The sequence below is a fragment of the Anoplophora glabripennis genome, unplaced genomic scaffold (genome assembly GCF_000390285.2).
Source record: "Anoplophora glabripennis isolate ALB-LARVAE unplaced genomic scaffold, Agla_2.0 scaffold839, whole genome shotgun sequence".
NCBI classification, from domain to species: Eukaryota; Metazoa; Arthropoda; class Insecta; order Coleoptera; family Cerambycidae; genus Anoplophora; species Anoplophora glabripennis.
The window spans coordinates 158,015-178,989 of record NW_019417046.1 but is presented as its reverse complement, the minus strand read 5'-3'; the positions used below and the strand labels follow the sequence as shown (position 1 = coordinate 178,989).

At 31.3% G+C, this 20,975-nt stretch overlaps 3 protein-coding genes across 3 annotated transcripts; 2 read left to right on the top strand and 1 right to left on the bottom strand.

The window, feature by feature from the left end:
• The first annotated feature begins 3,568 nt into the window (after window positions 1-3,568).
• LOC108912607 (UPF0488 protein CG14286) lies at window positions 3,569-4,456 on the top strand. The gene is made up of 3 exons (XM_018717885.1): window positions 3,569-3,894; window positions 3,950-4,084; window positions 4,146-4,456. The coding sequence occupies exons 1-3, from the start codon at window positions 3,702-3,704 to the stop codon at window positions 4,406-4,408; spliced, it is 591 nt and encodes a 196-aa protein (XP_018573401.1). The 5' UTR covers window positions 3,569-3,701; the 3' UTR covers window positions 4,409-4,456.
• A 112-nt stretch (window positions 4,457-4,568) lies between these two features.
• Window positions 4,569-6,436, bottom strand: LOC108912606 (protein IMPACT-like). Its single transcript, XM_018717884.2, has 5 exons — window positions 5,720-6,436; window positions 5,252-5,500; window positions 5,095-5,194; window positions 4,908-5,005; window positions 4,569-4,847 (listed from the first exon to the last, which is right to left on the bottom strand). The coding sequence occupies exons 1-5, from the start codon at window positions 5,965-5,967 to the stop codon at window positions 4,754-4,756; spliced, it is 789 nt and encodes a 262-aa protein (XP_018573400.1). The 5' UTR covers window positions 5,968-6,436; the 3' UTR covers window positions 4,569-4,753.
• A 9,184-nt stretch (window positions 6,437-15,620) lies between these two features.
• Window positions 15,621-19,111, top strand: LOC108912608. The gene is made up of 3 exons (XM_018717886.2): window positions 15,621-15,708; window positions 17,373-17,480; window positions 18,395-19,111. Exons 1-3 carry the CDS (start codon window positions 15,691-15,693, stop codon window positions 18,527-18,529), a joined length of 261 nt encoding a protein of 86 aa, XP_018573402.1. The 5' UTR covers window positions 15,621-15,690; the 3' UTR covers window positions 18,530-19,111.
• The last annotated feature ends 1,864 nt before the right edge of the window (window positions 19,112-20,975 follow it).

The window sequence follows — 20,975 nt, the reverse complement described above, 5'->3', positions numbered from 1 at the left end:
ATAAATAAATAAATAAATAAATAAATAAATAAATAAATAAATAAATAAATTAATTAATAAATAAATAAATAAATAAATAAATAAATAAATAAATAAATAAATTATACTAAATTATATTACACAGTGTGACCTATTTATTTTTAAGCCACCCTGTAAAATCTTTATTTATTGTGCGATTTTAACCGGATTTTTTTTAAGATGTAGAGCTTGTGAAAGTAAATGAGCCTGATCTCACAAAATCTAATGCGTACGACGACTGTTTTCAGGAGTAAAATTCTAATATTTCGTATTAGGGATTCTTTGAGAAAAAATGCCACTGCATTCACGACCCCCTAAAACAGGCCGATACTAAATCTTACCAAAAAATTTTAAATAATAACGATTTTTTTAGCGAAATCAAAAATACACAAGTCTTTAATTATTATTATTATTTTTTTCATTAATTTATTGTTGAAAAACATGAAATTAATTAAACTCTAGTAAGGTATAATAATAATTATTAAAAATCTTAGTTTTGACAAATTTAAAAATATAACTGGAACCAACAAAAGTTAAATAATTATAATCTTGTCCTTACTATCAATCCACCATTTACTTCTATGCACTTCTCAATTATTACGTTCGTAATAACTTTTTGTGTTTGGTTTGGGGTAATTTCTGCGCAGGCTTGCATTATCCTAGCACGTAGTTCGTGTACAGTTTTTGTTTCAATAAACCCCAAAGAAAAAAAAATCTAATGGCATCAAGCCCGGGGATCTCGGTGGCCACTCAATTAAAGGACTATTTCGCATTATCCAACAATTCTCAAAATGTTTATTTAACCATTCTTTCACTGCAACAGCGTTATGAATAGAGCTACCATTTAATTGAAATTTTAGATTAAGAAGATTTCTTAAAGGCAAATCATCTAACGCGTTCCGAAATTCATTATTAAGAAAATTTAAAATTTTATTCGCATTAAAATTGCCTTCAGAAAAAGAAAGGACCAATTCTATTATTTCATTATTCTATTATTCCACACCAAACGTTAACTTTTTGCAAACACTGCCTCTTTGCGTTTGAATTTTGGATTTTCAGCTGACCAATGACAATTTTGGGACAAAACTACCCCATTTGTAGTAAATGTGGCCTCATCACTAAATAAAATTCCACTAAAAAATTAGGATTATTTAAATATTTCCTGTAGCTAATAACAAAACTTCCAACGGCTTTCGTCATATCCCAATTCCAAAGTATGTAGGTACACATTTTGGTTTCAAGCTTTTATTTTAGTTTGTGCCAGGCATTTTCTGACAGGTACTTTCTCTCATCATTTTTTGTTTTCATGGACAACTTGATATCAACAATAAATTAATGAAAAAAAATAGACTTTTGAATTTGTTTAAAATTTGTTGATAAAATTTGGTATTGACCCGTTTTGGCGGGTCGTTTAAGCCATTGGCGTAAATATATTTTATCTCAAAAAATCCCTAATATGAAATATTAGAATTTTACTGCTAAAAACGAACATAGTACGCCTTGGATTTTGTGGGATAACACACGTTTTCCTTCACAAAGCACACTTCATCAAACTATACATCTAAAAAAAAATCCGGTTAAAATTGCACAAAAAGAAAGATGTTACTGGGTGGCTGAAAAACCAATGGGCCACACTGTACACATAATATAATGGTATAAAACGAACGATAAATTGCAACTAGGTATATTTTTTGCAGCTTTTTCAGGTTACGTTTATAGCACTAACTTTCCACTGACTATACTTAGAGGAACTTATTTCCCACTTCACAAATTAAAAAAAAATCCTGTAAATTATAAACATAAATTACTGTATCGTAATAAAAAAGCAGCAATAAATAATTTTATAGTAATTTGGCGCAGTCAATGTAGATGATATCTTTTGAGGATGTCCAATGGGGATTTTATTGAAGCAAAATCAGTATACTTTACGACGTTTTTTTTTATACAACTATAGTTCTCGATTCAGCAACTAACTGGTTTGATTAATATTAATATATCGTATAACTTTCACGGAACCGGTACGACAGCTCGACTGTTTTATAACACTATGCGGTATACATTTTTAATAACCGAATACATAACGTATATTAAAATAATTTATCACTATGGGATTTCGCTGATTTATGTTTATTCCCTCAATTCTGATATGCGATGTAAATGTGGAGACGTATATTTACTGACTTAATTGGTGGTGATTCACGATTTTATTTTGTTTTTATTTCGTGAAACAGAGAAAAATTGTCAATATAAGGTAAGTATTGCAGAAATGTGTGGATAAACAAAAAGTTGATATTCTTTTCTAGAGCACTAAGGGCTCCATTTTTTATATTTCAGACAATTTTAGACAATTACGATTATTGTAAAACTTACTAATATAAATCTAAAACATTTAAAATACAATTGGACAACAATAAATTAGCGTCCTTGTTGCAAATATAAGTCAATATAAAATATTAACAGAATTGATATTCAGTTAAAAGAAAATATTAGAAAAGTTATAAAGGCATTAGAAAGTTTTATTTTCAATTATTTTAGATTATTTAAATATTTGTAGATAGTTCCTCTTGCAACTTTGAAGATCTTTAAAGATTGAAAAGACGATTTGTCAGAATCATTCAATTAATAATAATAATAATAATAATAATAATAATAATAATAATAATAATAATAATAATAAACTTTATTTTCCTTGAAGACAGACATTGTATAGGAATTGTCACATTTTTTTTATACTTAAAATAACTTAAAACTATCTACTCTAGATACATTAAGAATCAAAAAATTCATTTAAAGTATAAAATGTATTTCTTATTAAGTATTTATGCAGCTTCTTCTTAAAAAATACAGAATTATTTGTGTTCGTTATCTCAGAAGGCAATTTGTTAAAAACTTTTAAACCTAAATAAAATGGTGAATTACAAGATATTTTGTTTTAAAAAAAAGGAATGTGGCGGAATTTCTTACTTTGTCTAGTGCTTTTATTATGAATGGCTTCATTTAATTTAAAAGTAGACTTATTTCTAAAAACGTATACGGACAATTCGAAGATAAATAAAGGCACAACCGTTAAAATATTAAAATAAAAAAAAATATTATTATTATTCTATGATTCTACAATACAGAAATGTGTATATAAAATATGAATAAATATAAGTCGAATAAAATATGTTTTATTCTATGTACAAAAGAAAAAAAATAAACTTAAATCTTGAGTAAAAAAAGAATTTATATAAATATACTATTCTAACATTCGATTTGTACAGATTGCCGACACTGGTAAAAACTCGAAATAGCCCAAATTGGCTATTTTTGCTTTTTTTCAAGTAGCCGAAAGTCATCTGAGATAGCCCAATTGGCGATAAGTAGCCCAATCTGGCAACCCTGCTTGAGCTGCTTTCGGGTGTATCGATTAGAGTACTCTGGGGCCCTCCAGAGCACTCCACTTGCACCCGAAAGCACCTATAGAACGCTCTGATGTGCTCCAATCGTTGCACCCGAAAACCGCTTTTGGACAAACAAATATAAATGTCAATCTAACCTAACTGTATGTTTTGCGCTGTCAAATCGATATGTGTAATATTAACCTAACTTCTAATTTATAAATATAAATAAATTATTTACCATACTTTGAGCAACTTTTTTCTAGATTTGTACATGAAACTATCGATTAGATAAATTCAACAATGTCTCCAAAATACAAGAAGTGTGGCAAAAACGTAGAAGACTCTCAGAAAATGAAAGTGAAAGAAACAATTAATGCAAGTGTTTCTGTTGCACCCAAACTGGAATTAGAACATCAATTTGAAATGGAACTCTGTTGGTGCATACATCAAATTCAAATTGCCCTTAAATCAGGAAAATTGAACAACAAGCAGGGTAAAGAGCATATAATAATTATATATATATTTTTTGATAACTATTGTCATTTTAGAACAAGACCATATTAAAGCATTAAATACTCTAATGAGTAATTCTGCGCCATTAGTTAAGAAACGACAAATAATGAGGTTATCATTTGGAGATTATAGGATGAAGATGGCAGCTGAAGAAAAGAAGTATTCTAGAAGTATGTTTCAGTACAAGTAAATAAATTTTATGAAGGAATTACTATTAATTTTTTTTTACAGACGCAGTGAATATAAGAGTTAAGCAATCAGTGCCAAGCAAAAAATCAGTGTTTGTGAAAAAGTCTAGCTTCCCTTCTTCAAGAAACAAGTTCGTATTTATTTCTGATCCTTCTAACGATAACGAGAGCGAGGAACTAAGTAATGGCGTACAAAATATAAAAATTGAGCCTAGTGGGGATACCAAGCAAAATAAGAAAGACTTTAATTTTGTGCCTTCAGATAATAGTTTTAGATTTAGTTTTGGTATTAGTGAAGAGTCGTAATACTTATATATAACTAATTGTTATTAAGGTAGGTAAATAAAGCATTGCAGTAAACGGACCTTTTTCTAACGCAAAAAATTTAGTAAAACCATATTTATCAAATAAAACACTAGAATTAGTAAAATATATATTATTTATTTATGGATATGTTATACTGAGCTTTGACAAAAACCATATAATTCAAATAGCTAAATTATTTCAAAAAAATATTGATGAAAACAATTTTCTTTTAAAAAAAATGGCGAGCAATAAAAAATTTAATTTATATTTTCTACAGGCTTGTACATCTTATTCAATGTTTATCAAGATAGAAGAAACATTGACGATACGGTACATATTATCATATCACGCCTTTATAAATCCACCTTGCAAGAGAACCTGCCGCGCTGCGTTATTTATATGTTTAAATCGATCGGGACCTAAATGTATACCCCCGTACCTAAAAAAAAGCATTTATGCACAAAGTTCCACATTATATACTAAACTAGTTGCCCCTTACCATCTCGACACAACGACCATGACATTCGTAAGCTTTAAAATTTGAAGTAGATGGAGTATTCTACCAGATGCATGTGCTTCTCCGTCATCGTTGCAGTCCTAAAAAGTTACACACTGCATGTGGATACGTTGTGCACTTTTTAAATTATGAATTAATCACATAAAACATAAATTTGTACCCATATTACCTGTACAATCACAGAGTTTGGCAGCGATATTCTGTAGGCAGATATGTTGTGAGTAGCTTGAGCGATTTTTTTATTTTCTAATAAGTAATTCATAAATTCCCTAAAAATAAACTAATTCAGTCTGAAAAGACGACAATTTGGACATTTACCGACTTACTTTACGTTCTTCTCATCCTTTACCGCACAAGCATGTCCTTGAAACACACTTTTTCTATCGACTATTGTAAGGCCGTGTGTAACGTTCATTACTTCCCGCTTACTACTCTGACCGGTTTGATCCACATTAGTTACTATTAAAGCATTTAGACTAATATCACACAAAGAATTTTCATTTGGTGTGGGTTTGGAAACGATTTCCTTCAATTTTTCTATCCACTGGAAAATAATTGGGTTGCCACATTCTTCTCTAAAAAGAAGTACTTGACTCGTAATAGAAAAAAATAACATTCTATACAATTAATTAAAGGGTCAAATTTGCAAAATATAAAAATCAAAATTGCTGTTTTGGAAAACGGGTAAGAAATGTCAAAAATGTCTATATCTTTCAGTGACGTTGAAAAAGCATATTTGTCGTTAAACTTAATTTAAAACTACTATTAGGTCACACCTGGTTACCGACACTTACTCATATATACGTTGAAATTCAGTCTTGATTATATCTTTCTGGGAGCTAGTTAACGTAGGTGCCAGTAATTCATATTTAGGGGGTGCACTTGATGGGTAATCGGGGCTTAAGGTTATAAACAATTTTACATTCTGATCGATCTGCATGCTATACGTTCCAGTTTCAGTATCGATTTCCCATTGATCCTCAAAAATCGATTTAAGTACTTCAATCTCATCAGACTGCTGAGATATATTATCATTATCCATTTTGCCACTTTTAGGTTAGCTTTATTCAAAGAAAGGCAACTCGCACATATCTAAACGATGGTCTTCAGCATGGAGACTACACTTGTCTTCCTGGTCTTCGGCTTAAAAAAATGGACTTCTATTTCCGTTTTGGTTTATTCACAAATTTGTAAATTCCAAAAAAATCTTGGTTATAATTGTTATAGGTATTATTTGTAATCAACGACCTTAATAAAAAAATCGTATTTCAAAGAATTCCGTGCTTTGCTATGAAGTTCGTCCTTGTTTATGTAATTTAAAGAAAGGCTTATACCACAGAACATCCTAATAAAAGTTTCCTGTCAACATTCACTTGGGTTTTTATTTACTTTTCAGATACTTTTTTCAATATTTTTGTTTGAAAGATATTTATTTAACCTCAGGCAACCAGTAATACAATAAGTGCAATGTCTAGTTGCATACAGATCAGCGCCCTTTTGATTGTAATTTGAAAATTGCAGAAATAATAAAATTAAAAATCAAATCTTTTGTTAGATATTCAAATACAACTAATTATTATCACAAATTACGGAAAAGCTTTATTCATAGTTATAATTCAGGAAGCAATGAATATTCTAATAATACGAGTACCTACATTAAAACAACAACAATCTGCTTGCGTGAAAAAAAATAATCACTGCTGATTTTTTTTTACACTTTCTTAGTACTAAGAACAGTTGAGGTTGAATATAAAAATTATTCCCCCTAAAAAAGAGAAAATGTTATAGAAAGAGTAATAGTTACGGACTATTACCGTATCATTATGACTAAACATGTCTAGTGATGCAACTGATAAGTCACAATTCAACTCTAAATTTAGAACAGTGCATGTTACGAAAAATTTCTCTCCAACCATCTTCCCAACATGGTTTTCACGCGTGCCATAAAAACTATAACCGAGTATCTTGAATTGGAACTTTGTAATTTCCTTATTAAGTTGAACAATAACAAGTTGACGATTATATACAAGAACTTGTCGCATGCACATTTTAAATTAATTATCGCCCACATAAGGAACCCACTAAACACGAAACGTAAATGAAACGTTGCAAATGAGATATTTTACTGAACATTTGAAACATTAACTAGAAACGTTTCTGTTTCATTACAGAAATGTAGCACTTGAAAACTTATTTAGTGAAACATAGCCGAAACGTTACAATTGAAGAGAGTTTGAAACATTACTCGAAACATTCCCTTTCGATCTCGGAAACATAACAGACGAACAACCCTTTGCTATTTTTGCTTATCTTATGGAACATTCGGCATTAGTTAAATTTTGCTCTCAATCCCCACACCTCAAGCGTTAGTTCATTTGCCTTTGTTTATATAAAAACATAATTAGAAAAAAAAAATGTGGTAGCATATTTATAACACAAGTCTAGAAAAAACGTATGTTCGTGACTTGCGTCGTGACTTTATTTGTTTCCCGTGTGTCGTTTCAATTCGTATTATGTTAGGTTAGGATTGCGGTTTGTCAGTTTGCTTGGTTTCGTTGTTATTCATCTTTACTTTGACGCTATTTTATGTGATAATTTGTAGTGTGTGTAGTTGTAGTTATTGTAAGGTGCATATAAAATAATGAATATTGATGCAAAATGTTTAAAACGATATGTGTAGATTTCCAATTTTGCGTCACATCTACCTAAATATAGTTATACCCACTACCTATTACAGACAAGAGGACAAGGGACAAGAATTAAGAAAATGGAACAACAACTATACGTTTCGATATAATTTGAAGAGCAACTACTTAGTCAGTGAGAACTATTTGAAATATGGATGAATCAAGTGAAATAGACGTCATTTATTTTATATTTTGTACAAATGTTTATATTTGTTTTTGTGTATAGGCATGCTTAAATAAAAGAGTTTAGGTATACCTACAGATATTTACTTTGTCAAGATATCATTTTGTATCCTTATTTCTGCTGTATAATTTATTATTATTAAAAGGATATAATATGTAATATTGACCATGCGTAGAAGAAATTATAACTTTATATTATTTTCCAGTAATGTTATTAGTTTTTCATGTACCTACCATTTCAAGATTCATAATCATAACTAACTTTTTCTAATTATCAGTTCATCATTGTTACCATATTCATAATGGTCTCAACATTAGAAAATTTCCATTTCAGAAGAGTATTATTTGAATAATATAAAATGTGTAGCTTTTTTTTAATGCTTCTGATATTGTTTTGTGATATTTTTATTTGTACGATGAATGGCAAAATTCGTAATCCATATTAGAAACTTTTTTCAGTGGCTTCTCAAAAAGAAAGAAATTCTTAGTAAAAGTTGCCGCATCCCCAAACTAGAAGAGCATATTTATTTTTTTTAATATACTTTGTAACTTTTTTTAGTTCGAATTAAGTCATTCACAATACAAATAAAAATATCACAAAGGAGTATTAGAGATATTTAAAAAAATACTCACACTATTTATACTATTTCAAAAACGCCTTTGAAATGAAAATGATCTAAAGTTGAGAGCATTATGAGAACAATATGGTAATAAAATTATTATGTTACTCAAACATTTCTGAAAATATACTGAAACGTAAAACAAAAATATCGAGGGCATAAATGGAACATAAAAAGGATGTTACTGAAACCAATTTTTTGAAACGTTTCATTGGAAACGTATTTCGGGGAGGAATCTTGGGCTTCTAGAACGTTACCAGAAGGTTGCATGGATTTTTTATGAAACGTTTCAAGAAAAATGGAAACGTTTCTGAAGCATGTCAGAAACTGAAAAATGTTTAGTGGGAAATTTATTACTCACGTAACACGAAACATTTTAAAGTATGTATAAAAGCAGTAATTCTTAAATAATACGGGAATTTTGTAACACATACATCGTTTTAGAGATAAATGCCGTTGTGATGAGGAAAATAAGCGCTGTTTGTTGTGTATTAGTTGTTAAGCATATAAATAAGATAAAATATTTCGTTCCAGCGATTTCCTGTTTGCGATTGTGTTAATTTAATCAGGTACATTTTTACAACCTCATAGCACTTGGGGTGTCGATTTGTGCTAATTATATTTCTATTTCTTGTTTATAAAGTCAGAATCTTATTATTTTGATATGCATGTCTTAAAATTCTATACTGATGCAAACTAGTAACACTAACATTGTTGTTTATTTATCTATTTTTCCAGTATATAAGATTTATATGGTATATCGCCTCTACTTGAACTTCAGTTTAAAAAATGCCTGTTTGCGGAATATTAATTTAATTAATTAAACACATTAGTCGTCCATTAGATAACATTTATCTCCAATTTTTGTACTATATCTGTTAGCAGTTGAAAATTGAAGGAATATTTCTAAATTTGGGTTTAACAAAATTGAGAGCAATTGTTATTTTCAGTAAAAAATGTATTGTACAAAGATATGTGCCAGAAAATTCTCAAGGCTGTTTTTGAACTATTTATTTCTGCAGGACCGTAATCAGTTCTTCATATCGATACGAATTTAATGTGTTTTTCTACCAAACTTTGACAATACTGTGAAGATATTAACTATAGCTAATGAGAGATACAACATTATTCAATCGATTAAAAATTATGGAGAAAAATATCCAAGGAGATAACGTCCCTTAAATTACCCTACGGACACGACCTTGTATGACAGAATTAATATTGAAAGTAGCTAATATTAACTGTTCTAATTTCTATATATAGAACACAAGTGAATAATATTATGATATTCTTATAAACATTGTCCTACATTTTGTGGGTTGTTAGCACAAGTCGTAAAAGTAGAAAACAATAACAATCGGCGAGGATCTTGTACATACGAAACAACAAACACTCATAGAATATGGCAGTAATTTTCTCTTTTGTTCGTTTTTGTTATAGACCAGGGAAGGAAACATTTTGAAATTTATTAATTACTGGGCGTGATTTTATTGTTGGAAAGTCTTGGGAATTATAATACGAAAGGCGTCTCATCAAATGGGTCATGAAAAAAGTATAGCGTCGTTGTTTTTTACCAACAAATAGGTCAAAATTTCGTCATTTTTCGTTCTACGCGTTATTGTAAAAAAACTATTAACATAAGCAAAAAAGTTCAACAGACGATTTGATCTAGAGAAACTCATCTTTAAAATGAGACTTTATATGTTAAAATTGGTTTATAAACAAAAAAGTTATTGCAAAATTAAACGGAAAAAGTGTTTTTTCTTTAACTGTTAATAACTTTTTAAATAATTAATAAAATCTTACCAAACTTTCCCAAAATGTGAGTTTTTATATCCTTAAGAGATGTGCAAAAGATGGGCTCGATCGGTCAAATAGTTTTTGCAAAATTCCAATTATTTATCCAATTTTTCCAAAAAAGGCCCATTTTCAACTATTCCGGGGGCAGTTATGACTAAAACATTATTTTTCGGCTCAATTTCTTCGAAGAGACACCAAGTATCCTCTAGTTAAAAAAGAATATTTTTTATTCAAATTTAGTTGTTTATAATTGTTACCAAATAGAAGGCACTTTTTTTCCTAATAAACAAATAAAATAACTCCGCTGTTTTTAACTTTTGAAAGAAGTTATATACACCATTCAAAAGCTCGTAAAAAAACCTACAAATTGAAAAAAAAAACAAGTTTCTACGACCAATAGCAATAGGTCCGGAGTTAGCATTTTTTTTTTAATCACAGAACAATTTGTTATAAACATTAAGACCTGAAATTTTAACATTTTGTAAATGAAGGTTTAAACTTTATACCCTGTTAATTTTAATTGAATTTGCCCATAATTGATCGATCCAGAGCCCGTCAAAATAAGGGTACGCGCCAGTAGCATTTTGCAGAAACTATTTGACCGATCGAGCCCATTTTTACGAGTTCTCCATGATTTTTCACCTTTATTTCTTGGTCTATTAATAAAATCCTTAATGTCTCACTAGAAACCCCGAGAGAAGGTAATATTTCATTTTCCCAATGACGAAATGTTGAAAATTTCATAATTTTTCACACGTTTGTTTGTTGTATAATTTCCCTAAACGAACTGTGCCAGCTGATTTATTTGACCAAGGTCATAATACAAAAACGGTCGTATTGTGTTTTGTGTTTGAAAAATAAATTTGCATGAAAAGAAATTGTCGCACTTTTTGTGTTGATACCGACAAAGGTTTTTGCATATTTCCGCTTATTTATTCTAGAATAAAAATAATTCGTGCTCATTTAACGACGATCGTCACTTAAAATATTTAATATTCAAATCTAAAACGTTACCAGCACTTTTAAAAATAAGTATTACGTTACTGGGATCCCAAAGTAAAACTTCGTCAAATCCAAATTGCAAACAAAGAAAATAATGGTAGTTGATTAGATTTTAGGAACCTATATTCCACTTTCTCGTAATGTGTTTGAGAAAAACTAAGAAAATTGGCGCATCATATGAAATATTTGAGGTTCTTTTGGTACTAGATATCAAGTTTAATAAACAATTTACTGGAATTCCAAGGGGATTAATTTTAAAGCAAATTTGGAGAATTCTGTTTTTTTTTTGTCAATTAATATATTAATTTTATCGTTGTTTGTTCAGGCTCGGTATCTCCAGACATATTTTGGTCTTATTGTTATTATTTTCGTTCAATATTTTTCCTAGAATATTTTAGCTGATTCAGTTTATTTGATTGTGTACAGGCAATATAGTTTTCTATGACACCTGCAGTCTATAATATCAATAAAATCAATGTAATATCGAGTTCGTAATTCTTTTTATGTTACTAATCACAATGGAAAAACCTGAAAAGGCATAGAGACATACAGTTTGATATTCTGTAACGGATTTCTTCGATTTCCCGGCAAACCAAAACTATCGAGATAACCCCAACACTCGCGCCAGCTAAGCGGATTCGGAAAAATCGCGTAGATTGTGCAAATGGACCCAATTAATTGCGATAATTAGGTATTTTTTTGGTTTAAAAATACCTCGGGAGCCAGACGCGCAAATTGCTTGTTGTTCAAACGATGATTAATAGAGGCACGTTAATTACCTCGCTGTTTTCTTTCGCATTATCTGGACTTTTCGAAAAATAACACCCACGCCAGCAACACTAGCCGACCTCTGTGGAATAAAAGTTGCGTAGCCCCGTAATCACTGATTTGTCATGTACCACGGGCGTGTTTAGGCGGGCCTCTCCACCACGCTAGGCAACAACCGGTCGACTTCCACAGCGAACTGCTAGAAAGATCTTTAGCGCAGCATAATACCGAGCAACCAAGCAAACTTTTCTTCTACTACTACTCTGCATAAAACAGAGTTTACGACAGCAAGAAATAAATTTGTTTATAAAGTAGGTACCTTCTAATAGCGGACACCCAAGGGGAATTCTAAAAGTCCATACAGCGTGAGTTCCTGGAGGTTGTTACTTTGAATCATCCTTTTCTATTGGAGATACAATTTATTCACTATTTATCTTACACCAGGACAATTAGCGAAAATAAAAGAGAAACTCGAAAAAAGTCCTATCCGCGAGATTATTGTAAAATTGTCTAAAGGAACATAATACAAGACATCTCTCATGTCGCGAGTCAAAAAATTTTATTAGCTAACTTTTCTATTTAAATAAATCAGTGAAGAAAACAATTTTTTCACTTTGCTGGGAAAACCGTCATTTTTAGCGAAAAGTGACTTTCAGACAACTTGTAGGGAATAAAATTATCTACAAAATAAGACTTGTTAAATTAAAATCGGTTAGTAAACAAAAAAGTTATTGCAAAAAAAAACAAGAAAAGTGCCCATTTTTTAATTTGTTTATAACTATCGCATTTAGTGTTAAAATTTTATAAAAACTATGACAAGTTGAGGGTTTTGTCATACTTTAAAAGTGTGCCAAAAGTGGGCGCTGCAGGTGCAATAGTTTTCGCACAATTCAATTTGTTTATAACGGAAGCTCCAAAAGTTATGAACTAACTTTAAGCCTCTGTACAGGCGTTAATTTTCAACCAAACATGATTCTTAAAGCGTCATTGTAATCTTAAAGACGCAATTAAGCGACCTATTAAAAAATATCATCGGTTTTTTGACATTAACATTCTCAAATTGCGCATTAAAAAACCGTGCGTTTTTCGCTTATAAACAATTTGAATAAAATGAATTTTTAATTAAAAAAAAAACACTCTACGACCAACAAACAGGAGCCTAGATAAGAATTAATAAAAAAAATCGTAGTGCAATTGTTTATAAACATTAAGATTTGAATTTTTCGCAAAATAAAGTTTACGACGTAAACTACGATTTCCCGTGAATTGCATTGAAAAAATGTGGAAAATTAACGACTCACGAGCCCTTCAAAGAGAATGTACTTGCTAAGTAAAATGTCCGGTGAAATCCAAGTTCAAATTGATGCGCGCTGTAAAATTTTGCAATATCTCGGCTTCTATTCATCATAGAAACTTATTTTTTTTTAAACAGGGGTAGCTCGACGGAAAAAATAACAATAGGCATATTTACGAATTCGTAGAATAACCCTGAACCCCGGAAAAAATGCATCTTTCATACTGAATTTTTTTTTAATTAAAAAAATGTCACAAAAATTATTGTTAAACGAAATACTAATTAAAATTTCAATTTCGGATTTATTTTACTTTTATTAAATAAATAAATGAAGCTATCGTTCATCAAATTCAAGTCTTAATGTTTATAAACAATTGCACTACGATTTAAAAAAAAATCTTATCTTGGCTCCTGTTTGTTGGTCGTAGAGGGTGATTTATTTAAAAAAATTTGTATTTTTTTGCCAGCTATCCATTGAATCTATTTTTGGTGAGGTAGCATAAATAGCAACAATTTTATTCAAATTGTTTATAGGCGAAAAACGCTCGGTTTTTGAATGTACAATTTGAGAATGTTAATGTCAAAAACGATGATATTTTTTAATAGGTCGCTTAATTACGTCTTTAAGATTACAATGATGCTTTCAGAATCATGTTTGATAGAAAATTAACGTCTGTACAGAGGCTTAAAGTTCAGAATTTTTGGAGATTCCGTTATGAACAAATTGAATTGTGCGAAAACTATTGCACCTACAGCGCCCATTTTTGGAACACTTTTGAAGTATGACAAAACCCTCAATTTGTCATAGGTTTTATAAAATTTTAACAATAAATGCGATAGTTATAAACAAATGAAAAAATGGGCACTTTTCTTGTTTTTTGCAATAACTTTTTTATTTATTAACCGATTTTAATTTAACATGTCTCATTTTGTAGATAATTTTACTCCCTACAAGCTGTCTGAGAGTCACTTTTCGCTAAAATTGATGGTTTTCCCTGCAAAGTGAAAAAACTGTTTTCCTCACTTATTTGTTTAAATAGAAAAGTTAGCTAATAAAAGTTTTTGACTCACGAGACGAGAGATGTCTTGTATTATGTTCCTTTAGACAATTTTACAATAATNTGCTTTTTATTCTTTTTTAAATCTTTTAACAATAAATAATAATTTGAAAATAATTTGTGAATTTTTACTTTAATTTTACATTTAAATCGTAATTAAATAGCTAACAAAATATTGAAAAAACAAGTTTACTTTGCCTTAATATGTAAAAAAAAATAACTTTTTAAATGAACGATAGCTTCATTTATTTATTTAATAATAGTAAAATAATTCCGAAATTTAAATTTTAATTAATATTTCGTTTAACAATAATTTTTGTGACAATTTTCCTCCCTATAAGCTGTCTGTGAGTCACTTTTCGCTAAAATTGATGGTTTTCCCTGCAAAGTGAAAAAACTGATTTCCTCACTTACTTGTTTAAATAGAAAAGTTAGCGAATAAAAGTTTTTGACTCACGAGATGAGAAATGTCTTGTATTATGTTCTTTTAGACGATTTTACAATAATCTCGCGGATAGGAATTTTTTCGAGTAAAAATCTTATTTGCTTGCCCTACTACCAATGTTCCCCTAAATTAATTTTTAAACTCGTTTACAAAAAGTAACATCCTCAAATTTTAGAAATTTATAATTTGTCACGTCAAATCTTGAATATTTCCAAGCAATTTTCGAAAAATGGTTGTTGGACTGGACGCTCCAGAACATCTCGATAGAAAAAAAACACTGAAAATGATGCTAAATAACTGCCTAACAAACAATATTTTAAAACACAAATGCTCAAAACAGAAGTGGCGGGCGGCTCTTATAGTGTGATCTTTTTTTTGTAAAAACTGGCACTTGTATTTACATTAACGCTGAACCCTTGGACCGGGGATCAGGAAAAGTCGAAAAAACGCCCAATTGTAAACAAGTTGCATCAACGACATTCCTAGGCAGAAGGCCGCGTTAGAAACGGACAAAAATAAACGACGATCGCATAAAAATAGGAGCCAAATATGTCTGGAGATAGCGGAGCGCAAACAATAACAAAATTAACAAGGCGTTTACTCGATGGAAATAAACAAAGCTCGAAAATAAGATACGAAAAGCGGCGTAAAAATAAAAGAGGCGCGCGATTCCAGCTTCCTGGAAAAGGAAAGCCACGTCTCGCAATACCAAACGATTACTTCCTACTGCTGTGTGTGATCTAGCTATGGGGCTTATCACCTCTTGGACTTTTAACCGATTGGGATCCATATATAAATTAATAGATGGCATTTTAGTGATACTAAACATTCAGCTTTCGCGAGTCGAGTTGTGATTTCGAAGCCATCGACCGACAGTGTGTGTTTTGTTATTTTTTCTTCGCCGCATCATGTCTTCCATGCTTAAGGTAACTAGATCCTCGGTATGCTCTCGACAATCGAAATTTACCAGTGAAAAACGATTTTTTTTTTTAATTGCAGAAGAGAACAATTTTTTATCAAGGTTTTTTACGGTAAAATAGGTAATTTTAAGGGCAATGTACATAAATACAAAAAAAATTGATGGTTTATTGGGAAATGAAACAAACTTATGCTTTAGCATAAAAAATCTTAATAAAAAAATGATGTAAAACAGAAATCTATAGAAACCATTCAATCCAATAGGTTGGAAATTTTGTACTGTGGTTCTTGTACATTGGATTTGACAAATGTTATCTTCAATGTGACAGTAGCAACTTTGCAAGTGTTGCAATGTGGAACTGACTAAAAAAATGTATCAATAATTCGCTGTATTATATCCCGATTTGAATTACATCGAACACAAAATTATATGCGAGTCGAAAAAATAGCAATTTCAACTCGAGATGAAATATTTTTTTCGTTTATGAACTTGGATCATTCACGAAAAGTACGGTATTTTCATCTCTTTTTTCCAACATATTTGAACATGAATTGAATCTTTAAAATACGTAAATCTACGATTTTCGCGTTTTTTCACCCCCAAATAGAAAAAAGCACACATCTAGACAATATAACTTTTGAAGTGGGGGTCAGACGAGCTTGTTTGCAAATTTTCAGGAAAAAATTGGGAGCTTTCACTTTATTTTCGCTTTCAGTGATTAGACTAATCAGACTATAGCGACAGCTGGAACATGGACTTGAAAAAATAGAAGATTTAGAAACATACAAGTGCATACAAATGCGTTTTCACGGTTTGCTCAGTTAACAATACGACAGATTTCGAAAATAAGCGAGAAATTCACGTACTTTCTATGTCATTCGAAGCAACGTTATTGGAAACATGTAAATATCCATTGGCTTTAACACGATCACATCCGGACGTTTAAACAAACATCCTACGACGATTTTGCTTGTTGGGCCGCGAAACACCGCCACCCTGTACGTCTTCGGGACCGCAGGAGAAAAACACGCAAGGCAATTTGGGCAATGTGACCGCGGCGTGATTCCGATAAAAATATTTTTCTACCGACAGGATTATTTATACTTACTTAAAAAAGAAATGAGTTCGAAAACAAGAATGCTAACACGGGCAGTAAAATCATTAAGTATGTTTTCTTCTCGGTTATCTCCGATAGATAGTCTTAATTAAACTAATTGGTATTTAGTAACTGATAAATGCCTAGGCATACGCCGTTCTGTCCGCGAGTCGCTACGAATAACGATTGTTACATAACTCCTCGTACTAGGATTTAATCACTTGCACTGTCGACTGTCTCCTTCCGAAAATGGACAGGACGGTGCCCAGGGACGGTTCTAGTTACGGGTTATTACTACAGGGTGTCCTCTTTTTAAACGTACTAACTCTTAACAGTTTGTAGAGCTACCACATGTCCTGCGATCGAAATAAGCAGATTTAACTAAATTGAACGCTAAAGAGCGTTAAAGTTGACAAAAAAACGCTTCCGTATAGATGCCACTTTATGACAGAGCAAAGAAATAATTGGATTAACGAACTGTGATAAATTTTCAACCATATTCGGTTCCTCAATCTATCTGAAACTTGTTTGGTATATTGCACAGATACACAATTTAATATTCTTTTTATTTTCAGTCAGTTTTGGTCGTCTACATTATATTCCTGATTTTGGTAATGAGGCAAACGATGGCCAGGCCTAGTGGTGAGTGGGCTTCCAGCGCTTATGGCTGCGACAACGCAGATGTAAGTTAAAACAAAATTATTTCAAAAAATATATATTTCTTTTCTAACACATTTTTTCGATTTGAGCAACAAACATTCAAATCTCAAAATGGTCGAAAAAATTAGCTTTTATTTTATTTAAACAGCACTTTGTGCAGCTTCCAATACTTCCCCCGGTAAATGCTCGTCTTCGCTTTCCGAGCTCATTTTGAATTAGAATTAAACACTTAGAATATGAATTACAATATATAATTCTGACATTATTTTTTCAAACAACCAATTTTTATTTTTAGTTTATTAGGTTGCTGTCGCTATGATAGTCACCGCGCCTAAACCGTCTCGATTCAAATATAAATTAAATTGTTGTAATAACACAATTGGCTTATTTTTTTATTTACATTCTAGATACAAAAATAAGTATTTACAGACCAATTTGATGAGTAATTCTCGAGATACTATGAAGTAAATATTTTGTTTCACATTATGGACTTTAATTTTGTAACAACTATTGATAGTTTTTATCTACAAATAACACAACGAAGCAGATGTGTGAGGATATTCATTTTTCGCGACCCTGCTATCCTTATTCGTAAATTCCAGTAAACTTTTTAACGCGGTGATATGCCACAAGTGGAGGTGTATTTTGGTATCGGGCTTATCTAATCGGAGGAGGCATTGCGGGAAATATAGCTGACCCCTAGCCGATTATTTATAACCGGATTTATCAAGCGAGTATTTTTTTTTTCGGGCGCCGGGAGCAAAGATAATATGTCACATTTCTAGTGGCATCACCTCCAGGAAAAGTTCATTTGCAGCTAGATTTCAACCGGATCTCTTATCCCGAATCTATGCCTATGGTATATTACAATAAAGATGTTCTTTTCGTCTTAATGACCCGTTTATCTTATTTTTTACGTCCTTTCTTTTTTTTTCAGTCGAAGAAAATCGAAATCTGCCAGCGTTGCGCCAAACAGACCAAGTCCCCCATAGTGTACCCAATGTGCTGCAACGAAGAAGACGAGGTCCACTTTTGGTGCTACAGATATACCACTTACGGCAAAGAAGCGTGATACACACCCATCCCCATCAGCAGCAAGTAGAACGGTGGTTGGTTAGTCACTTAATGTAACGGGTAGTTTTTCTCGTGAATTTTTCAATGTGATATAAAAAAAAAATCGGCCGTACGACTGCTCCTCTATAGTTGTTAAATAACTTATTGCGTGTATTTAACTGATAGCTCTAACACTAATTCTGTTGCCAAATCGAACAATTTTGCACCTTCGAGGGAATATATAGATTGAGGTTAGGATTTGGTCCCGAGGAAGCTTCGCCTAATTCATTCAACGAAGAAAAGTAATAAATTTTAGCTATAGTTTAGTTAGATTTTGATTTAAAAATTTAAGTCCTGAAAATCAGTGCGTGATCGACGTTATCGTGTGGCGCTGCCTTTAGATTTTGTGATTTTGAATAATAATTAAACAGGTACGCCACTGGTAGCAGTCGGGTTATTTAAGGCTTCGCGGTTTTATTTGGCAACCCAAACAGGATGCAAACTCACGATATGATAAGCATTGTATATACAGGGTGATCCATTAACGGTACATGGGAAACTCGACGTGATACGATCATGGGGCGAAAAATCTAGGAACAAATATGACCAAACGAAATTGATTTAAAATATTTTCAAGTTTGTAACTTTGCCGCTAGAGGGCGCAACTGCTATAGTGTTACAGAAAATTGTCGTTTTTTCGAAATTTCGCTTATATAACCCAAGTTGAAAATACACTTTTTAGATACATTGTCAAACTCTTCACAAGTTTTGTTTCAACTTTTTTTTTATTACCATAGCAACGTCAGTATAAAGGACGCCGTCTTGAAATTTTGTAGCACGTCTAGTTTCCAATATACAGCCGCACCAAACCGTTAATGGATCACCCTGTATATCCAGTAACACTTTGTAAAATATATTCACCCATTATGTAACTGACCTACGAGAAAATGGGTTAGTATATTTCTTTGGCTGTGATTAAGAGATGTTTTTAATGCAATTTGTACTGTGTTCCCACGTGATTTACTTGTGTAAGACAATATTTATTGTATTTTTTTAAATAAATGTTTTTATGAAAGTAAGTCTTTGTTTTTAAAGGGAAAAATGATTAAAATTACCATTCCCTGATACAAATCCAAAAAAAAAAAAAACGGATACAGATTAATAAAATTTCAATTAAATACGACATTTTCGAGTACCTGTAAGTTTTGTTAGTTTAGTTGAGCGAAAATTTAAAATCCGGTCAGTCAAAGGCATATTTTGACCGAAACTAGATCTTTATCTCGCCACCAGATACATAAATGATAAGGCTTTTTTTACAAAAATTTGAGACTATTCTATAATAGTTTCGAAAAANCTGTAAGTTTTGTTAGTTTAGTTGAGCGAAAATTTAAAATCCGGTCAGTCAAAGGCATATTTTGACCGAAACTAGATCTTTATCTCGCCACCAGATACATAAATGATAAGGCTTTTTTTACAAAAATTTGAGACTATTCTATAATAGTTTCGAAAAATTATGCGGTTGTGCAAGATTTATTACAAATATTAAAATATTTAATTTTTGAGGTTATTTTTGTAATTTTTTCTTCATTGAAAAGCCAAAGAAACCGAAATTAAATTTGTACAAGACATAGCTAATACGATGCGAAACATCGCCATAATTTTAAAAATGTTGTCACCGCCGTTCTTGGTGGTGAAAATTCGAAAAATGTAGAATTATTCAAATTTCGTGGCTGAAAACGTACATATAGGTATTGTATTTTTGAAACCGAGTGAGTTGAGCGAAACTAAATGTGTACAGGACATAGCTAGTACCATGCGGAACATCGCCATTATTTTAAAAATGTTGTCATCGCCGTTCTTGGTGGTGAAAATTCGAAATATTTGAAATTATTCAATTTTCGTGGTTGAAAACATACATAGTAGGGTGGCCCAAAAAAAACTAATATTTTTTTTCGTGTCTTATGAAAATATGTTTTGTTGTTAATTATCAAAACTTGTAAAATTTCATTAACATATTCTGAGCTGTTTCCTCAATATTTATAAATTTGCGTATTTTTATTAAAGCGTTTTCGAAATACTATTACTTCCTGCAAGGAATGCATCGACTTACCAAACACCCTGTATACAGGGTGGGCCACCAGTAACGCCTCGGTCGCTAGTGATCAATCGGCAAATGTTACAGAAACCTGTTTAGGTGGGTATGTGTAGGTTGATTACGGCTACATTTTAAAAATATTTTGAAATATACAGGGTGTCCAGGAAAAGCGTACCATATCAAAGTTATGTTTTTTTAAATGGAACACCCTGTATTTTACTGCATTTTTGAAAGCACCGTAAAAAAATAGGTGAACTTTATTAAAGGTTCTGCATACCTAGGACTTACAGTTTGTGAGATATTTCAATTTTAGTGAAAATGCAGACTTAGCGTAGAAATTTAATATTAGCAATAAAAAAATAATTTTAAG